The 20,409-nt window shown below is 41.8% G+C and overlaps 1 protein-coding gene across 7 annotated transcripts in view; it reads right to left on the minus strand.

Annotated features, from left to right (window-relative positions):
• Positions 1–20,409, minus strand: part of LTBP1 (latent transforming growth factor beta binding protein 1) — a 406,918-nt gene that overhangs the window by 37,225 nt on the left and 349,284 nt on the right. For 5 of the 7 annotated variants that reach the window (XM_047068909.1, XM_047068908.1, XM_047068911.1 and 2 more), the window contains 2 exons: positions 13,376–13,501; positions 9,715–9,858 (listed from right to left, as the gene is read on the minus strand). In XM_047068909.1, coding sequence (XP_046924865.1) covers positions 9,715–9,858; positions 13,376–13,501 — 270 coding nt within the window. The remainder of the gene's footprint in view (positions 1–9,714; positions 9,859–13,375; positions 13,502–20,409) is intronic. The other 2 variants (XM_047068915.1, XM_047068912.1) reach the window with 1 other exon arrangement.

Below are 20,409 nucleotides of genomic sequence, written 5' to 3' on the forward strand. Positions count from 1 at the left end.
CCTGTTGCCTTCCCGAAACCTCTTCTATGGGGCTCAGCTTCTTAGCATCTCAACTAGCATGAATTTGTTTTATTTATTTATTTTTTCACTTCTTTGAGCCAAATGGGGAGGGGACAGCAGATAATCCTTGCTGGTATAGAGTTTAGCCACCAGGTCACATAGAGTATAATCATGTTCCCTGGCTCTGAAGAGAAAGTCATGGATTGAGTCATATGGTGCCACTTATGAACAGCACTTTCTAGAAACATCTTCTCTCTTGGTTCCTCAGAAAGAAGAAGATGTGGTGTTCATTTAGAGGATGGTTTCCTTCGGTCTAATCTTAGCCTTGCTGTCAGGTTGAGGAAATCTGCAACATTTTTCTAATTAAGGGAGACAGGAGCATTCTAAACGGGCCCCTGTCTTTCAATTTCCATTTGCAAAGTATTCTGAAGGCTTTTATGAGCTAATCTTCTTCATACCTTTCTGGGACAGTCAGGTTTACGACAATGACCAAAGACCCATGAGCAAATACCCATGAGCAAACAATGCCTCCAAGTAAAACACCTGCTAGAGTCCTAAAAAGGCATCAATTTATATAACTCTAACCCTGGTAATGTTCAGTAAATTACTTTCAACTCAATCATTCACAAAGCTTTATTCCATTTTTTATTTTAAAATCACCATAGGCACTAATGTTTTATACCAACTCATGTTTTTTATTGTTTTTCATTATTTTTTTAATGTTTATTTATTTTTGAGAGGGAGAGAGACAGAGCATAAGCAGGGGAGGGGCAGAGAGAGAGGGAGACCAAGGGAGACCCAGAATTCGAAGCAGGTTCCAGGCCCTGAGCTGTGAGTACAGAGCCTGATACCTGAGCTGAAATCAGACGCTTAACCCACTGAGCCACCTAGGCGCCCCAACTCCTGTTTTTTTATGGGAAAAGAATTTTTAGCATAATATTCTAAGAAGGAATAAAAGAGAACTTGAAAATTCATATATTTCCTTTTTTTCCTAGTTTTCTCCAAGACTTGAAAAATAAAAAGCGTGTGTGTTTTTCAAGTTTATTTGAGAGAAAGTGAGAATGCAAGAACGAGTTTGAGAACAAGTGAAAGAGGGAGGGAGAGACAGAATCCCAAGCGGGCTCTGCACTGTCAGCACAGAGCCCCATTTGAGACTTGACCCCACGAGCCATGAGACCATCACCTGAGCCGAAATCAAGAGTCAGATGCTTAACCAACTGAGCCCTCCAGATGTCCTGAAAGTGTGTGTCTTTTAGGTGGAATTCAGGAGACAGCCATTGTTGAGTTTCAGAAAACAAGCACGGACAATAGGAGTGGGCTGAACAGGAATGAATGCAAGGAAAAAGGGAGAATGGGAACAGATGGTAAAGATATGGACCAAGTCAAAAGATTAGAAAGCCAAGCATAAGAGAAAAAGCACTTGGAAGAGGACTCCTCCTCCCAGTTCACTGATGGGGGAGTCAGGCTGTGACAATGCTCAGGGAGCAAGAGTAAAGCGCCTAAGCCACACTCCACAGGGATAGGGTGGGCAGGGCTACCACAGAAGGCTGCCTGGAGAGCTGACATGTGAACCAACTTCTTCAAAAATAACTTTAGAGAAACTGGACAGGAGATAAGGTGGACAGGGGTGAGGAGGAATAAAAAGGACAACTGTACTCAGGTCTGGGCAGAGTGGGGTGAGGGGAGTGGTGGTCTGCGAAGGAAGTCACTGAAGGTGAAGGTGACAGAGAGCCCGGGAGGCGCTGTCATGCAACAAGCGACAGCCGTGTTCCTGATTTAGGCACTGGGTAGAGGACGATGCCACTCTCTGAGACTCACCTCATGGCCTCAACTTAAAAGGCAGGCAATAAATACCAGCCAGGTTGAATGAAGGTTCTTTGTTTTTGTTTCTTTTTCCAGCAAAGGAACAGAAGAGAACAGGGGAAGCGAGCCTGAGATAACAACAGGCTGGGGCTGGGGGGGTGGGGGAGAGAAAGCCTGTGATTCATGGAGACAGGACTGGACACCGGGAATGTCAGAACAAGACCGGGGTGAAAGAGGAGGCTCCTGAAAGAAGAAGGACGTTCCGTGGAGAAAGAAAAACGGGTGTGACACGCAGAGACATGTGAGCAGGTGGCGCCCGTGGAGACAGAGAAGAGGCCGGATGTCACAGCAGCAAGCGTCGTGGCAAAACGCTGTCACAGGTGCATTGTGAGGGCCTGTGAAGATGACTGGGACAGTAACGCCACATCTGAGGTGACAGGTAAAATATCAGGAAATGTTTAAAGGAAATGTACCAACCCCTCCTCGTTGGGCCATATTTATAGCAAATGCCAGGGCCCCAAATGACTGCTGCCGCACCAGTGTGGGCATCTCCTGTCTCAAGAACATGCAATGGCTCATATCCAGTTGGAGTCTGTCACTTAGATCAACTGCCATCAGTTCATTCAAACACGGACATCTCCTCACTTAAAAACTCAGATGTTATTTTACATCTTATATATAGCAAGTAAAAAATTTCATAAAAGTAAAAGCACAGTTTGGTAATTAGTAAATTCTTCTATGCTCTTTGAACGTGGGAAGAAACCTGATTCAACTTTCCCCCCCCAACAAATGAGTATGTTCTCCCTAGCCTTACCTACATTTATAGTATAGATCCATTACAAATACATAGTAAGACCTCAGGAGTTTTATGGCATTTTACAATGTTTGCATTTTAAATACTATGCTCTCACTGTCTTTCATTTTTTTTTCCTATTGAAGGTCTTTTTTTCTAATCAGAAATTATTTTTAAAAAACTGTCTCAATGTTAATTTATCTTACAGGTTAACTAAACACATAAAAAAAAACCCTACTCTGCCAAATGTAACAGTTCAATGATATTATATGTGGTTTCCTGCCTTTAAAAAAATATGTACGTACATAAAACCTGTAGTGGACCTCTCTAGGAGGAGAACAAGGATGCTCTTTGAGTTCAATTGTCAGAATCAGGAGGATGATTTACACGTGTCCCTTGACAACAGGGAAACGCTTTCATTCTTCTGTTCTACTTGTTATTTAACCGAAACACATGAAGGAACCATCCGCCCTACAAGGAAGTATAAATAGATCATTCCTCATTCAACTGTGGCCTCCAATCTATCTCTGATAAAACGAATCAGTACTTAATTCTACAGAACTAGCTGGGAATGACACCATAAATACAGAGGGGATACACTCTTGAATGTCGAGACGCAGTTTGATTCAAGAGGTAGTGAGTGTCTGCCATAGGTGAGGCAGTGAGCAAGGTTACAGGGGACGCAAAGATGAGTAAGGCAGAGTATAAGGGTCCTGCCGCCCTGCCAGTGGCTTTGGACTTCACGCTGTAGGCAGCAATAAGCAGCTAAAACTTGTGATGAGCACTGGGTGTTGTAGGTGGTGATCAATCACTACATCCTACACCTGACACTAGTGTTGCACTGAATGTTAACGAACCGGAATTTAAATAAAATCTTGAATAAAAATAAATATAAAACCAGATTCATGTTTTGAAAACATCAATGGTGGCAACAGCAAGGAAGAGGAATCGGTGGGAGGGGATGGAGGGAAGTCAGGAAGCTACCGCCATGGTCCAGGTAAGAGTTGCTGAAGGACTGGCCCAGGGCAGTGGTAACACAGGAGCAGGGAGAGCTGAAGGACACTGTTGAGATAGAATTGGCAGAATGTTCTGGAGGCTTGGATGAATGGGGAGAAAAATTAAGGTGTGATGTCAGGATTTCCAGGACTGATGTTTGGCAATTAATGAGTGAACACAGGTTGGAGAAGGGATGGTAATGAATTTGGTTTGGGGATAATTTCAGGCAGATACACTGACAAGACACCCCGGGAGAAAGGGCCAATAATAGGCAGCTGGAAATAGGAGTGTGGCTCTGAGGACAGAGGCGGAGGCAGAAGATACTTGGCAGGCTGTAGCACGTAAGTAAGAGTTGACTCAGACAAGACGATTAAATATCCCAAGAGAAGAACAGAGAGTAAAAAGAGGCCTAAACATGCAACTCCCCGGGACATTATTATTTAAGGAATGGGCTGAGGAAAAAGAGTCTGGAAACGAGAAAGAAAAAGACCAGAGCAAGAGGGAGGAGGATGGGGGAAGGAATGTCCTAAATCAATCAGAAGGAAAGCAGGAGGAGGGAAGACGGGAAACCACGGTCAGTTGTTTCACAAGAAGGAATGAGCAGCGAGACGAATGGCTTTAGCATGTAGGTGCTCTCCACTGGCCCAAGGGAAAGGCGCTCTGCACAGACAAGCCTGGGGGCCCTGGATCAAATGGGGGACAGTTCTGTGGAGGTAGGTGGAGCCTGGAGGTCCCCATCAAAGAATCTGGAGGCCAGCACGGTGACAGAGATTATTCCTGGGTGGTGCCACTGTGGGGGATTTTCATTTTTGATATATTTTTGTATAAGCCAATTTTCTGAGAAGAATATGCATTGTTTTAAATAAAATCACATGCATTATTTTTTTTTTCAAAAAGAAAGCCAGTTTAAAAAAAAATGTTTATTTATTTATTTTGAGAGAGAGACAGAGAGTGTGAGCAGGGGAGGGGTAGAGAGAGGGGGGGAGAGAGAATCCCAAGCAGGCTTTGCACTCCTGATACAGAGCCCCACATGGGGCCCGATCCTATGAACCCAGAGATCACGACCTGAGCCAAAACTAAAGGCCGGACCAACTGAGCCACCAGGTGCCCCAGGAAGCCAATTGTTAGAGGTTGGAGTCATGGGGTCCTCGGCCTCGAGAAGGGGAATGGCAAAGTGGAAAAGATCCCGGGGTTAGGTTCCCACACAGCCCTAGCTGTGGGACCCTAAGAAGAGCATTCAGAGTTTCTCCTTGGACCTCGGCTTCCTGACAGGTAAATACAGGAGCTGGGCTAGAAAACCATGAAGGTGCTTCCTAGTTGTAGAAGCCTAGGTTCTACCTTGTGATGTGAGAATAAGCTCTCAAATATATTAGAGAAAAATGGATATTTAAGAAAACGCTGCAATAAACTGCATAAAGAACAATTCTTCTTTAATGCAAATAATCACTCCAGTTTATGTTGTATAATTTCTGATCTCGTTTATTTGCTTTTCTTCAAGTGAGGAACACCTGCCTCGATTATAACATATATCTTTTTTGTGTTCTTTTCCTTATACCTTCTGTTTTAAAAATAAGCTCAGTTCCTACCCCAGAGTCTCCTCTGTGCACCAATCAAGACAGAGAGCAGCATTTTGTGGGTAAGGCTTGAAGGCTGCAGTTGCCAAGACCACATATTTACTGCTTCTTTTAGAGTGCCCGAGGACATAAAGTTTTTATGGAGCAATTATCACAGGCACTGAGAAAATAAAAGCATCAGGCTATATTTCATATCCATACCCTCTTACACGTGATGAGTGGCATGGACATTTTTTTAGTTCTTTCTGTTGCAGGTGCTTTTAGGCAATGTACAACAATGTAAATCAGTGGCCAAAGGCCCAGGCAGTGAAAACCATTAGACCAGACCTAAAAAATATTAGGTGGGAGCCAAGAAGTAGTTTAGAAACAAAAACCCTAGGACATTAAAATTCAAAAGTACCATAAAGGCTACCTGGTACAATACCCTGCTGGGAAAGGGGTACCCTTCGACCAGTGGGTATCCCACTTGTTTTGGGACACGTCTAGGGAAACACCCATAATTTCATGACCATTACCTATCCCTAGTTATTGGAAAATTCTGTGCACTGATCTGCAATCTGCCTTCCTGACATCACCCCTTGGCTCCTGTTCTGTCCTCAGTACGATACCACTGTGGATTGTGCTACTGCTCATTGGTGGGATCCCCTTCGACCTGGGGAAATTTAGCAGCTTAGTAAAATCCATCTTTCTTGCAAATTCACCTTTCCTTTCCAAATTACTTTTCAGGAAGGATGAGATCTGAGCTGTTGGTCTAGAATGTATATAGTGAAATTATTCTGAATCTTTGTTAAAAACCCTCACTTAAATTTGGTATAAAAAGTTTTGTTCTGTGTAACGGCAGATCCTTTGATTGGAGTAGGATACAAACTCTTCTAGATGGCCCCCATTTAACCAACTTGTTGCGTGAACCAATGTTCTCTTGCCCTCTGAAAGGCACCCAGGCCTGTGCCCAGAGCAGGTGGAATGCTCACAGCCAGGAAGCTGCTCTTGGGCAGAAGCACACATTTCCTGTTCTCACATGCTGAACTGTATGCTGACCAAGACTCATCTGTGATTATTCTCAAACATTCTGTGCCAGTGTATTAATTACTGTAATTACATAATTAAACAGTATATACACCAATAAAGTATGAATTGCGAGGAGTTGTTTATAGAACAAGTTAAAGACTAAAGTTGATTCAGTAAATGGAACGCTATCAAATTAGGTGTGGATAAGACAACTGTAGGGGTGCCTGGGTGGATCAGTCAGTTAAGCATCCAACTTCGGCTCAGGTCATGATCTTCCAGTTTGTGAGTTCGAGCCCTGCATCAGGCTCTGTGGTTACAGCTCAGAGCCCGGAGCCTGCTTCAGATTCTGTGTCTCCCTCTCTCTCTCTGCCCCTCCCCTGCTCATGCTCATGCTCTGTCTCTGCCTCTCTCTCTCAAAAATAAATGTTAAAAAAAGACAACTACACAAAAATTGAGAAAAACGATAAAAATCTAGAGGAATTTTACACTCACGTACTTGGCAAAGGCCTTTAAATTCTTTCTCCCTTTAAAGTAGGTGGTGGAGATCATGCGTAATGTAGTTTATGCAAGACAAGCCATGCAGGACTCTTAAGAGTGGACTTGTACTCAAAACAAGTTCTCGGCCCTCCTTCAAAGATTGGCAAATGAATGTACATTGATACGCTTTAAGTGAAAATTTAAATATTTAGAAACTATATTATCTTTTCCAGGATTCCTAGCTTCAAATGCCTTTTCAAACGGCAGGTCAATTAAACAGCCCTGCTCAAGTCGGGCAGAGAAGTCTCCTCCTGCAGTTGACAGCTGGCCTGCCTCTCAGGACCCTGACAGAGAACTGCTCAGATGAAGATATCATCGTAGACAATCTGAAGGCTGCATATAATCAGTTACAGTTCGCCAGGAACTCTGCAGATTGAGGTATGGTAGAGCTGCCAGAAACAAGATAAATTAGTCAGATTATACTGACATGGACCAATAAAAACAACTGGGTATGTATAATATTTAGCAGAAGCCAGAGAACTATGGGGAAAATATGTAAGAAACCATAAAAGAAAAGATTAGATACAAAGAGGAAGGAGAAACTATGTATCTATTGGCAGCTTTATGAAGCTGAGTATTCAAAACCAAGTTCTTTAAAAACACAGGACAGTACTTAGTGAATTCTGACTGGAAGAACTTTCCAGAAAGAGTCAGTCAATGAGAGCAAGGACTCTAAGGGAGGAAAAAAGGCAAAGCAAATGTTAGGGACTTAATTAAAGAAAAGCTTAAAAACAGGAGATGAGGAACAAAGCTTACAAAATGAATCACTGTACAGTTTTAAGCAGCAGTTAAAAAAAATTTTTTTTCAAGTTTATTTATTTGAGATCTTGAGAGGGTAGAGAGAAAGGGAGTGAGAAAGAACCCCAAGAAAGCTCTACACCATCAGTGCAGAGCCTGATGGTGGGGCTTGAACCCATAAACCGTGAAATCATGACCTGAGCCAAAATCACGAGTCAGATGTTGAACCAACTACACCACGCAGGCGTCCCTAAGAAGCCATTTATGATGAACTACTCCAGTTCACCAAATATGATTCAGATGGTCTCACGATCCTATTAAGGTACTATTAATTTCCAAAAAAGAAATGAACAAACTTTAGGATCCCAGACATTTACCTAAACTGAATCCATGTGAAGTGAATGAACCATTCCTTGATATTTACATAAACTGAATCTATGTGAAGTGAATGAACCATTCCCTGATGTTGCTGAAACATTCCAGCAAAAAAATACCTATCTAGGAAAAAACATTGTTAAAAAGGTCCACCATTTCAGAAAAGATCATAAAAGGATGAGAAATAGATATCCCTTAAGTATTTGGATCATAGCTTACTATTTTAATACTTCATATAGTACTCTGCCATTAACAAATGCCTTTTACATATAGAATATATTTTTTTTAAATCATAAAATTCTGTGAGGTAAATAAAACCTTTCTATTTTACAAGTGAGAAAACCAAACCTCATAAATGTGGAATGATATGCCCAAGCTTACACAGCTGGAAAATCGCAGACCACCATGGTTATTCCAATTTGAGGTAGTATAAGAAATTTAGAAAATAAAATAAAAGGCTAAAATTTCCATTAATTCCAATAATTTTCTATTTTATATGTCCTCCTCTTCCCTCCTGCCACAGACTGTAATCACTGGAACAGTCCATTTTGTGACTTAACATTGTACTATATGCATTTATCTGGACTACGTAACGTTCGTAGGAATCATTTAATGAGTGTACAATATGATGATATGTGAATTATTTCAGTCAAATACTATAATACTATAATATAGTACACTATACTCTACTATAATAATGATGCTATAATACTATAATCTTTCAGTCAAATACTATAAATTCACCATCATACCATGGGCGAGGCACTCCTCTACGGAACTAAAGACAAATAGGAAAAGGTAGTGACTTAACCAATCGCATTATGGGCCAGCCAGGTTTTTAACTGTGTGTTTGTTTTTGCTATTTTAGGAACAACTAAGATGAAAAGTGTTCTCTCTACAGCTCATGTGTCACAGAGGTGGTCACTAGAACGAGGAATAACCCCTCCCTCCAGCAATACATCACCTCTTCCCCCTCACAGTGTTTTTGAATTACACATTGTATTGTCTTTTTGTGTAATTCTGTAATTCTGTACCCTTCCCCTCTATATCTAACAATTAAGAAGAATAGGTGTACGTGAAGATATTTTTAAATTGCATTTCCTTTTACTTGCAAAGATGGTTATTTCATACAGAACAAGTGTGCCCTGTTGAGAAGTAGTGAGAGCACTCTTAGACACATGGATAAAAACAACCGAGATTGAGCAAGAAAGTCAAATGGCCAATGTTTCATTTTATTTGGCTCTCAAATGATCATTTGGTCTTTTGCTTTCGTTAAAATATAACCAGGCTATAGCTACATGGCACAAACTAAGAGAGTGATCTGGAAGTTGATTAATTTATCTGGAAAACCATCAGTTCTCCATTTCAATTCATGCCCTGACGACACAGACTAAATCAAATTTTAAATGAACGCAAACACAGCCACTCTCTGGGCCAATTTCTGAAAAAACACCTTAAGTATTCCAAGTGGAAGTCTTTGTAGATCCTGAGAGGCCTATATGTTGCTTTTAATTTAGAGAAGTGTCAAGACACGTTTCTCCAAGGGCCAAGAAAGAAAGATTATGCAACCTAATGAGATGATGCCATATTAAACCCTGAGCTGATGGCTCTCTCTGAGTTTTAAGCAATTCCCAGTGAATGTTCTCATCATTTTGGATCCTTTACCCTACACATGGCGTCTCTGGGTTGGAAAGCACAAGAGAGGCCATCTAGCTCAGAGTTGTCACTGACCACATCCTAATTCACTGATAAGGCAGGCTCGGAAAAAGCATGGAAGCTTCCAGAGACAGCAGTGTGCCAGAACATTCGGTTATTTCTTACCTCACTCCCAGAGTGTTTGGCCCAAACCAGTGTAGGTACAAGTCCCCAGGAGGAGCCACTGTGACTTACCTCCCGAGGCCCGGGAGCGACACTCCCCGGTCATGGGGCTGTATTCCTGGTTTTCATCAGCACACACACAAAGGAAGGACCCTTCCACATTTTCACAGAAGGCTTCACCACATACCCCACTGAGCAGCTCGCATTCGTTCACATCTGGAAAAGGGAGCACAGATCAAGTCAGATGTGTGCCTCACCCCTGACAGCTCTCTGTTTTACCAGCTGCGCCAGGGCTCATGGTGGCCACTGGTCACAAATGGTCCCCAGGGAGCAATCAAACCCTTCTAGTATTCTGGGGAAGGGGCTCCTAAAGGCCAGGCTGCACAGTTTGGTTTGTGTAAAAGGACCGTGAAAACACAAAGCAACGTTTCCAAATTCCAATTCCTCTTTAAAGGAATCAAGCATTGCACGTACACTCTGACCATGTAACTCTCTCTTCCTCGACTTTTTGACATAATGAGGTCTTAAATGAAATGACAATGTACTCTCAGTTTTAAATTCAAGGAATATTAGCAAAACTGGCACTTCAGAAATAAAACATTTCGTACATTCATTAAAAAAATTGCTTTAAATCTACTCATATAACTAAAAATACAGTTCTCTAGTCGCCAAGATGTCCATAATTCTACAACCAGAATTCAGGTTGTGTATCCCTTTGGGGAATAAAGGAAAGACCCCTGTAAATATTCGCCAGCATACATTAATCATTCGCATGAAACAAAGTGTTCCAATAACTTATCACTGACCGTGCCTCTAAAAATTCTGTGGGTGTTCCACAGTGTAATTTCTATTTTGCTAAGTGTTTTTCATCTGGACTTTATACTTAATTAAAACACAGTCCAGGAATCTACTAATGAGTACATTTTATTTGATATTATACAAACACATAGCCCTAAAAAAAGGCTAATCCTAATGTCTGACCTTGCCCAATACTACCTTTTACCTGGTATCTTTCAAAGAAATTTTATTAATGAATGTCCAGTTCAACAAAGTACCTGACTTGACATCTGAAATGCTCATGTATTTTATGCATTAAACATGTACAAACATCAGCTTTCATGAGCGTGCTCTGAGATGGTTTATACAAAGTTAAATATTTGAGCAATTACCCAAATCATTCAGGGGAAAAGATCTTATTTTCACCTGCTATACCCAGTTAATTGGACAAAAAGTTTATGTATCTTGACTTATTTGGATAATTACCTCAGTTTTCCATTTCACTGTGTATATAAACAGATATAAACCTAATAAGCTGGGTTTTGCTTATGAAAAGGTATTATAACATGAAGGAAAGCAGAGAGTTGGCATATTTAATCAACCCAGACAGTCATAATTTAGACCAGAAAAATTGACTTTAGAAATGTGCCAGTTCATACTTATCAATTTGGTAAATGTCAAGTGGAACTTTCTACTTTCTAGCATGTATCATTTACACGACTATTGAGATCTCTCCCACCAGAATGAATTTACTCAATCCAAAAATATTTTCTAGTTTACGTCGCTGGGCCAGGCACTGGGGAAATGATGGCCTGACTCCTGTCTTCATGGAGCTTACAGTCAAGTCAGGGAAGTCAACCAGATCATCTCACAGGCCACAACAGATGGAGCAGTGGACCTTAAGTGAAGGGGTGGGTTAGGGAAAGGATATTGGAGCCAAGTTCCAAATGAAGGATGAGTGGGTAATAAGCAGAGCTGGTGGGGATTTGGGGGAAGTGAGGGTGCAGGAAGGATCCAAGAAGAGGAAACAGCATGGCCAAATTTTGGTCTCAGGGCTGATTCAACTCTTAAATTCTACAGAACACCCAGCATGAAGTACATATATTAGGTGCTCAGTTAATATTCTTGAGAGTGAATGAGCAAATAAAATGACACCTCTGAAGCCCAATAAAATGATAACAAATATTCCTTCTCTAACGGTGGTGTTTTGTAGGCTGAAATGACATGTCAAGATGGGTTTGGTGCACTCATCTGACTGGCTGGAAGTGAACATTAATCGGGGGCTCAGGAGCTGTGTGATGTCAGTGGCCCGACACCTAAAATACCTCATCATGCAACAGTTAAAATTTACTGCGCACACACAATAGGCCAAACATTAGTCCCGGGCAGGGGAGACAGACAAGGCTCTCAACCACAGGATCTTGAGGCCTTGGGGAAGGTGGCTGAGGCAGGACACACAGACAGACAATTCCCCCTAAAGTGTGTAAGTACTATGATTGCATCTGCTGAAGGTATGCTGGAAGCAGAAGGAGGGGTCAGAGCTGAGCTTGAGAGAGATGATGGAGCAGGGACAGTGTCTGGGAGAAGAGTGAAAGTATCTTCAGGAGTAAGTGGGATGAGCCCAGGCAAGCAAGGGGACGTCGGGAGGCTCTTCCCTTCCCGGCAAAAGGAGCAAACAACAGCCCAGTGACTTCACAGTTGCATGGGCAACCACAAGCGGTTTTAAAAGGTGCAGAAGGAGGCAGTGATGCTGAGAAGTGGGAGCCAGATCACAGGACCTGTTTAGTCAAAATATTTACACAATTTTTATTGCCTGTATTTTAGCACAAAGGAGATTAAAGTCGGAGTTGGAACTAGCAATTATGATAGTGCTGGTTTAAAAGCCGTGACTACTCAAGTGAGCGATTTCATCACTAAACCTCCAAATCGACTTTGCTTTCCCCGTTTCATCTGCACAGGAAATGAATTAATGCTTTTAATTGCAGATGTTCAAACTAAGAAGTTGCTAACTCCTCCTCAGACGTTATCTGCTGTGAAAATGAACAGAGTAAGGGTAAAGAAAAAGTCTGATTGTCTGTGATGTTCTGAATTTAACCTATCTTCTTTCTCATTTAATGGTTCTAATTGCAAATGTTTCCCAATGAACGCTATGTAAGGAACTCAGAGCTGGGGCGGCTGGGTGGCTCACTCAGTTAAGTGTCTGACTTTGGCTCAGGCCACGATCTTAGGGTTCGTGGGTTTGAGCCCTGTGTCGGGCTCTGTGCTGGCAGCTCGCAGCCTGGAGCCTGTTTCAGATTCTGTGTCTCCTCTTTCTGTCCCTCCCCTGCTCATGCTCTGTCTCACTGTCTATCAAAAATAAATAAATCTAAAAAAAAAAAATTTTTTTTAATTAAAAAAATCAGAGGTGATCAGAAAATGAAATATGAAATATGTTGTCTATCTGAGCATGGGCTGGACCCTGTTCTAGGACATCTGATGATATTCAAGATTCCTTCCAGCTCCGTCAATCCCAGACAGACCAAAGAAATATAGTTGCACAATCCGAAGCATCATTTTACGGGTGTCATTCCTGGAAAATGAAACTCTTGCCAGCACTTTTCCTTAAATACACCGCCTAAGGAGGTACATCTTGAAGACAGACAAGCTACACCACACACCAGACTATTTCCTGTGCAGGAGGGACTCTTCCAGAAGGGCTCCGAACCCGCAGCTGAGTTTCAACAGATGTTCTTTTTTAATATATGTGAAATTCCAAGCCCTACTTCTCTAGTTCTTAATGTCCTGAACAATTTCAGGAGCCATCCTTCTGCGCATCCCCAAAATTGTGTGACAAAATCAAATGATGATGAATTCTGCCCAAATTACCTTGTTTATTACAACCTCTCCTGCTGTTGATTACATTTAATGGGGGAGAGGGGATGTGAAACACGTTGGGGAAAGAAATCTAAAAACTCACCCACACACCCTTGCCCATCCTGTGGGGCCTGAAAGCCCTGATAACAGAGGCAGCGGAAGGAGCCAGCCGTATTGTCACAAAACCCGTGACTGTCACAAACAGTGTTGTTTACACATTCATCAATATCTGCAAAAAAGACATCTGACATCAGACACAAAGCACAGACTGACAAACACCAGATATTAATGGATAGACAGAGGTGCTCAGCACACCCCGGTTAGCATGAGATGATCACGTTTACACAGAATGAACTTTTAAAACATTTTACATATCAATAAAATGTTTTGATGAAAATGTCTTCATAGACAAATGTTGGGCTCTGTGAGAAAACATTTACTTTGCCTCAGGAAATGTTTTCAAACGGAAATGACTGCTGTAATTGCCATGGTCATATTTTCTACATGTTTTCTACCCTTTATTTCCAAGGACAGTGTACTCCCCTACAAGGGAAATACGTGAAAGTGTGGTCACCTTTTTGGATCATGGCCCATGCTCACAGTTCTGAGGAGGTGGGGCCGACAGAAGCCCTGACCTGCCTGGCTGTTTCTCACTCAACCCTACAGATGACCTTGGTCAAGTCTCAACAGCATTCCCAGGAAGGGAGGAGAGAAGGAGTGGGAGGAGGGGGAGGAAGACAGAGAATCTGATGAGTTCAGCAGCATAACCAGCCGGTCTTGACTTATTCACAAGAGAATATCTGCTGTCACCAAGTTAGAGTCACTTAAGGTCCTAAGCATCAATCTGCTCCAACTAACTAGCAGTGGCCGACTTGTAAATTCACTGTGTTCTCTATAAACATGATGGTAGTGGTCCTGAGCCTTTTTTCCCCAATAAAAATGTTCTCATAAAAGGGATGTCTCAATGATAAACTTATAAACAGACTTTGAGATACACTTTTTTATCGTTACAGTGACTAATTTACTTCTCCCTTTTGTTCTCATCCCCCTTCTCCTTGTTACAGCCACACTCCACATTTCCATCTGTTGCGTTCTGTCCTTTCTGCCTCTGGATTACATGGTCCCCAAATATAGGCTTTTGAAGAAACAATTAAGAAAATGCAATTACTGCATCCAAATACATGGGAAGATGGCAAATGGTTAAAAAAAATGATACGCAGCCCTTGACAGAATTTAGTGTGGAGGAGTTAAAAACACTGAACTTTCCTCTTCTTCACTTTTCTTTAAAGTTTTAATTTAAGTAATCTCTGCACCCAACATGGGGCTTGAATTCACGACCCTGAGATCAAGAGTTGAGCAATTTTTCCAATGAGCCAGCCAGGCACCCCTGCTCTTTCTAAATTTGTTAACTCCGAGTCAAGAAATGTTCTAGAAGAAAGAGATGAATGCAATAATTATTTGGTGGCTGTCTCACCTCCTTCCCTCATTTTCTAACATAATCAAGAGTAAGTTCAGAGACTGTATCACTTTTGAATTGTAAAAAATAAGTGACTACCCACTTTTCTTAATTTTCTCTACACAAACAAAGCTGTCCCTTCTCCTTTCAAGGCCAAAGCTCTTTCTCCCCTCCTTACCAGTCTCTCCTCCCTCTAGTCCTACCTGAAGCATCCTCAGTTACTTCTACCCTCACTGACTTCAAAAATGTTAAAATTTCAGGGGCGCCTGGGTGGCTCAGTCGGTTGAGCGTCCGACTTCGGCTCAGGTCATGATCTCACAGCTTGTGGGTTCAAGCCCCATATCAGGCTCTGTGCTGACAGCTCAGAGCCCTGGAGCCTGCTTCGGATTCTGTCTCCCTCTCTCTCTGCCCCTCCCCCACTATGCTTGTTCTCTCTCTCTCTCTCAAAAATAAACAAACATTAAAAAAATGTTAAAATTAAAGAAAAACATATTAAAAGCTCTTGGAAAAGCATTAACTTACTGATGATGTCACCTACTGTGCTTTTCCATTCATTCTATTGCTGCAAAATGTCTCAAAAGAACTATCTACACGCACTGCCTTTGCTCCTCACCTATCTCATCAGTAAAAACAAGTAGTAACCATACTACTACCAGTGATATTGGTATAGTCCTAAAATTACTGTGAGGACTCAACAAAATAACATGTATAAAGTGCTTATAACATTGCCTGGCATGTGACGGGAAGCATAAAATATAGGCCAACCATTATTATCACTATTATTTCTCCTCCTCTTCCTTCATGACCTACAAACTCACTTTCTCCCTCTTTATTCAAAGAAGCTCCTCTGAGAAAGGCCACCAAAGGCTGACCTGTCAGTAAAGTTGATGGTCATTTTCCAGTCGGTCATCACCATCATCCTTGACCTCCAAGGCTGGCCAGCTGCCACCTTCAACTCTCTCTTTCATATCCCACAGTGAAATATTATTCTTGTTTGACTTTTAAAATTTTTTAATGTTTATTTTTGAGAGAGAGACAGAGAATGCACGGGGGAGGTGCAGAAAGAGAGGGAGACACAGAAGCCGAAGCAGGCTCCAGGCTCTGAGCTGTCAGCACAGAGTCTGACACAGAGCTCGAACTCAGGAACTGCGAGATCATGATCTGAACGAAGTTGGATTTAACTGACTGAGCCACCTGGATGCTCCAATTCTTGTTTGACTTTTAACTGCTTTGGCTGGACCTGACCCTTTTGCAGCCTGAAGGTGGGTCTGCCAGGGCTTGGGCCTCCCTAGGACCTGCTGCTTCCGCAGTGTTGCTTTGTTCCACCCTTTCCAGACAATCTGGACTTCAATTACCATCGTCCCTGGAAGGAATTCCAAAGCTTCATCTCTAGCCAGAAGATCTTTCCTATTCTTAATCATTCCCATTTCATCTTCTGGTATAATCTCAAACTCATCAAGCCTAAAACCAAATTCACTGTATTCCTCCTAAGCCACACTTCCTGAGCTTACTGACAAATCTCTCTGATTTCTATCCTTGTTTTTTTACCTCTATCTCTTACTTCAACTTAAACCAAAAACTCAATGACGTTATTTCACATCTAAAAAAATGAATGTCTCCTGCAGCATCTAATACAAAGATGATATGCAGCAAGTCTGTTCTGATGGCTTTCCAATGTCAGCATAAGGCTACAATTTATTTACTGATCACAACAGTAAGAGTAACTACACAGTATCATCAAATTACTTAACACAGATCACTGTTAATTTTAGACTTACGGAAATGTTATTTGCCTGAGAGATTATTTGCTGAGCCACAGAATTTAAGGGCTGGAAAGAAACTCAGAAATCCTTCACGTTACCAATTATATATTGGTGATTCCCCAGTCTTTCTCAAAGGTTGACCTCTGTCCTTTGAAAACCATTTATTTGATACTACGGGACATTTTCATGATAAATGAACTTATTATCACCCTTCTCCTCATCTTCAGTTTTCCTACATTCTCTTTATCAGAGACTCCAACCAGTCACCCCAGCCAGAAATCTGCCTCCCTCTCTCCTCAGCCCTGTCCCTCCCCTATCATACCCTCTTATCTATCCTCCCCATACTTCTTATCCCCAGCTTTGCCCTCCCTCTCATCCATTCTCCACAACTGCAAACCTGTCAGTGAGACTCCCTTGCTCAGAATATTCAGTTATCTCTTCTTAGCTAGAGGACACCAACCACTCTCCATGACTGAGCACAGAGGACCCTTCCTCCTTGGGCTCCTGGCTAAATATCTGGCCAGAGTTCTTAGCCCAACACTTCCTTCCCAATTTATGCTCCAGCCCTCTCAGCACACCAGAGTTTCTTGAAACCCCGTGGTCTTTCATTTCTCAATGATATGGGACCACCCCTCCCCATGCCCCGCCTCTACTAGAAAGTCTCCCCATTATCCGCTTTGGTCAGAAACTCCTCCAAGCTGATCAGGAATCAGCCCAAGGGACACCTCCCACACAGTAGACTCCATGGTCCCTCCTCTCTGCTCCCAGAGCATTTCGTGCAATTGCTGCGCCGATCAGGGCCGCTTTTTGGGGTGGAGAACCTTCGACAGGCTCTCACCAACAACCTAGTGCCCTACTTCAATGAGACTGTAGATAGTAAAGAGGGAGGAAAGAAAACCAGGGCCTAAAAATCTGGCGGCTTTTCAGTCCAGATTCTTGAAGTAAAATCTCTTGCTTTCCTTTTTACTAATCCTGTGCAGTTACAGGAGATGATGACTTCGTGTTAATGACCACCAGCTCAGGAACTGAATAAGTGACCTTAAGGTGAACAAGTCCTGAGATGGTTGTGAATTACTGGGCGCCTTGCAGTCTCAGACTTAATGTACCAGTGATTAACACACAGAAAGTTTAGATGAGCAATATTTTGGATTTGAATGAATAGGAAAAAATAACGTGGAATGCCTGCTGGAGACAAGCTCTTCAGCAACTAATATTTTATGAAAATGATACACTCTAACTCTCCACAGTTTCATGTTTTCAACAAAGAGGTGAGGTAATAGCTTAATAAGAGGACAACATTTGTTTTACTTCTCTGATGACCTGTATAAAACAACATTATTTCATTAGAACTCTCTTTGATGATGTGAGCGCTGAGATATTTTTCCATTGTTAGCCCTGTCTGTGAACAGGAATGGCTATAATTAAGATCAACTCTATAAAAATAAAAATATGTTAGAAGAAAAGCCCTACCAAGATGCAAGTTTCATGAAATGGACAAGTGAAAACCGTCTTGTTTTGTTGAAGTTGATTTTTGAATATGAAACTCAATTTTGAAAGATGCTAATAAGACAGGTTTTCTCTTTGCTTAATGAATGGCCATTCTATTAAATTACTGAAACCAATTTTGCTTAGACATCTGGAAAAGCCATACATGGCATTATCACCACTCACACTGTCTACCAGAGGAGTGACAAAGAAATGACTGTCCAGAAACCTCTTGACTGGCAACCCTGATGAGTTAGTTATGCCCCCTGTAAGAACTGTTAATTTCTTGTGCGAGTTTTTGCTATTAATATTTTACAGAGCAAGGCAGATATAAATATTATGGATATGGATTCACAGAAGAATGACACAGACCAAGGATAGTAGATCGCTGACATGAATCCTCTAATAACAACATTAATATAAATGCCAGAAAGAGAAACAGAGCATCATTCCGGATGACTGGAACTACCAGTGGCTTGTTTTTCAAGTAGCAATACTGTCAATGACTGGACAGGCCCACACTGTGAAGATCTTAACCTCTGACCCATTTGGTAGATCTATTTTCCTTGTCCATATGCTTTTTACTTGGTACATTTTATCAAAAGACCAAAGTTTTTCAAAACCTATTAATTATTATCGGGGATTTTATATGTAAGAGCAGAACTCCAACCATATTCCTCAAATTCCCAAATAAAGGTATAAATGGTGTCACCTTCCCACTTAGGTAAAGTGAACTATGAAATAAGGTCAAATAATGGAAAATACGCATGATTTTCTAAAAGGTAAACCTTATTTACCCACCAGAAAATTACAACTACATTCAGACTTCAACAATGAAACTCCTAATAAAACCTCAAGGATTCCATTAGACTTTCTGTACTATATCTTTCCAAGTATGGGTGTGGGGAGAAAGGAGTATTTGTGGATATTTTGTCAATGAAATGATTTGGTTTTCTTTCTCTCAAACACAGTTGTCAGCTTGTTGTGCTGCTTCTTCTTTCTTAACATGTCCTATCTTTGTTTTATTGATTTTCTCTTTCTTTATTCTGAGTAAGACACAACTACCTGCTGGAAGAAAGAGCTCACTAATGAGCCTCCTTTTGCTGCCAGGACACTCTAGAGAGACAGATGACAGAAACAGGTCCCAGTTCTGATCATTCACTGGAAAATCTCCACAACTGCATGGTTGAGAAGAAAAAGCCTTCCTGTCATCAAACCTTTTGTATATGAATGATGGGGTTCATCTCAACTTGAAGGGACTTTGAAGATTATTCAGTTCAACCCCTTCATTTAAAGAACTAGAAAGCTGAGGCCTAGGGAGGCAAAGTAGCTTGCCTCAAAGTTACCCAGTCAGAGCTGGCAAAGGAACAGAGCCTAGTGTAGGAACAACCTTCTGAATCTACTTTTGTGGCTCTACTCACCACAGCCTCTTGTGTGGTTCTACTCATCAGAGCCTCTTGCATCCCATCACGGTGATGGCTATAAAAGGCCAGGACAAGAGGACAAACAGAACCAAACTGTGAGTCCAACAAGCATACTGGAGTTTTTTCACTACAAAGATGGAAGTCAGGACACACACTTTTTAACTTGGCCCTCACTGACCCAGTATCCTCTCCTCTTGCCTTCAACAAGGCCTGAACACCAATTACCATCATACTTGAAACCTAAATATCCAAGGTACTGTAGGTCCTAAAGAGGTGATTTTTCTGGGAACCCTTGCAAAGAAGGCCCATCAAGCACCTAAGTTGTTCCAGCCACAGGAAATCCCATGGCCATGTCTAGCATTGCTGCTCTCTCAATTTCTTTGTAAAAAGAAATGACACACCATTTCAGTCCAGGGCTTCCTGACCAACTGCAAGTGGTTAAATATTTGGTGCCAGAATCTTAGGAAAATAAAGCCCAAAGATTTGGGGGTGGGGGGTGGCGCTCACACTGGAAAGGATGGAGGGTTCCTGCTTCAGGGGAAATGCAGACTTCATACTTCTTACTGAGAGGAACGGAAGCCGACCAGGAGACAGTAAATCCCAGCCAAGAAGTAGGATTGAACAATGTTAAACCAGCTGAATAGCTGCCCAAAGGAATTTTAAAATGGCATGGCTGCTGGCCCAAAAGAGATTAAGGTCTCTCTCACAGCAGAGGAGAGAAGCCAGGATTAAACAGGAGAGGGGTGCAAGGCCTAAAGAAAAAAATAAAATTTAGCCAATAGGAAATTAAAAACTGGATTTGGATATGGTCCAGACAATACAATAGGATATGGAAAGAGCCTTATAAAAAAAGGTCCACTGAGGTCTGGCAGCTTTGACAAGGCTGAAGAATATGGGCCTTACGTGTTATGGAAAATAACTTTGTTCTAGGAAATGGGGATGAGCCAGAAAGCAGCAAATTGATGCCCTTGTGCAGAGTGACTACCATGCCATTGCTCGACAGCAAAGG

The sequence above is a fragment of the Lynx rufus genome, unplaced genomic scaffold (assembly GCF_022079265.1).
Source record: "Lynx rufus isolate CCGP_SWC_20201006 ecotype Redwood Valley unplaced genomic scaffold, mLynRuf1.p SCAF_8, whole genome shotgun sequence".
Classification (NCBI taxonomy): Eukaryota; Metazoa; Chordata; class Mammalia; order Carnivora; family Felidae; genus Lynx; species Lynx rufus.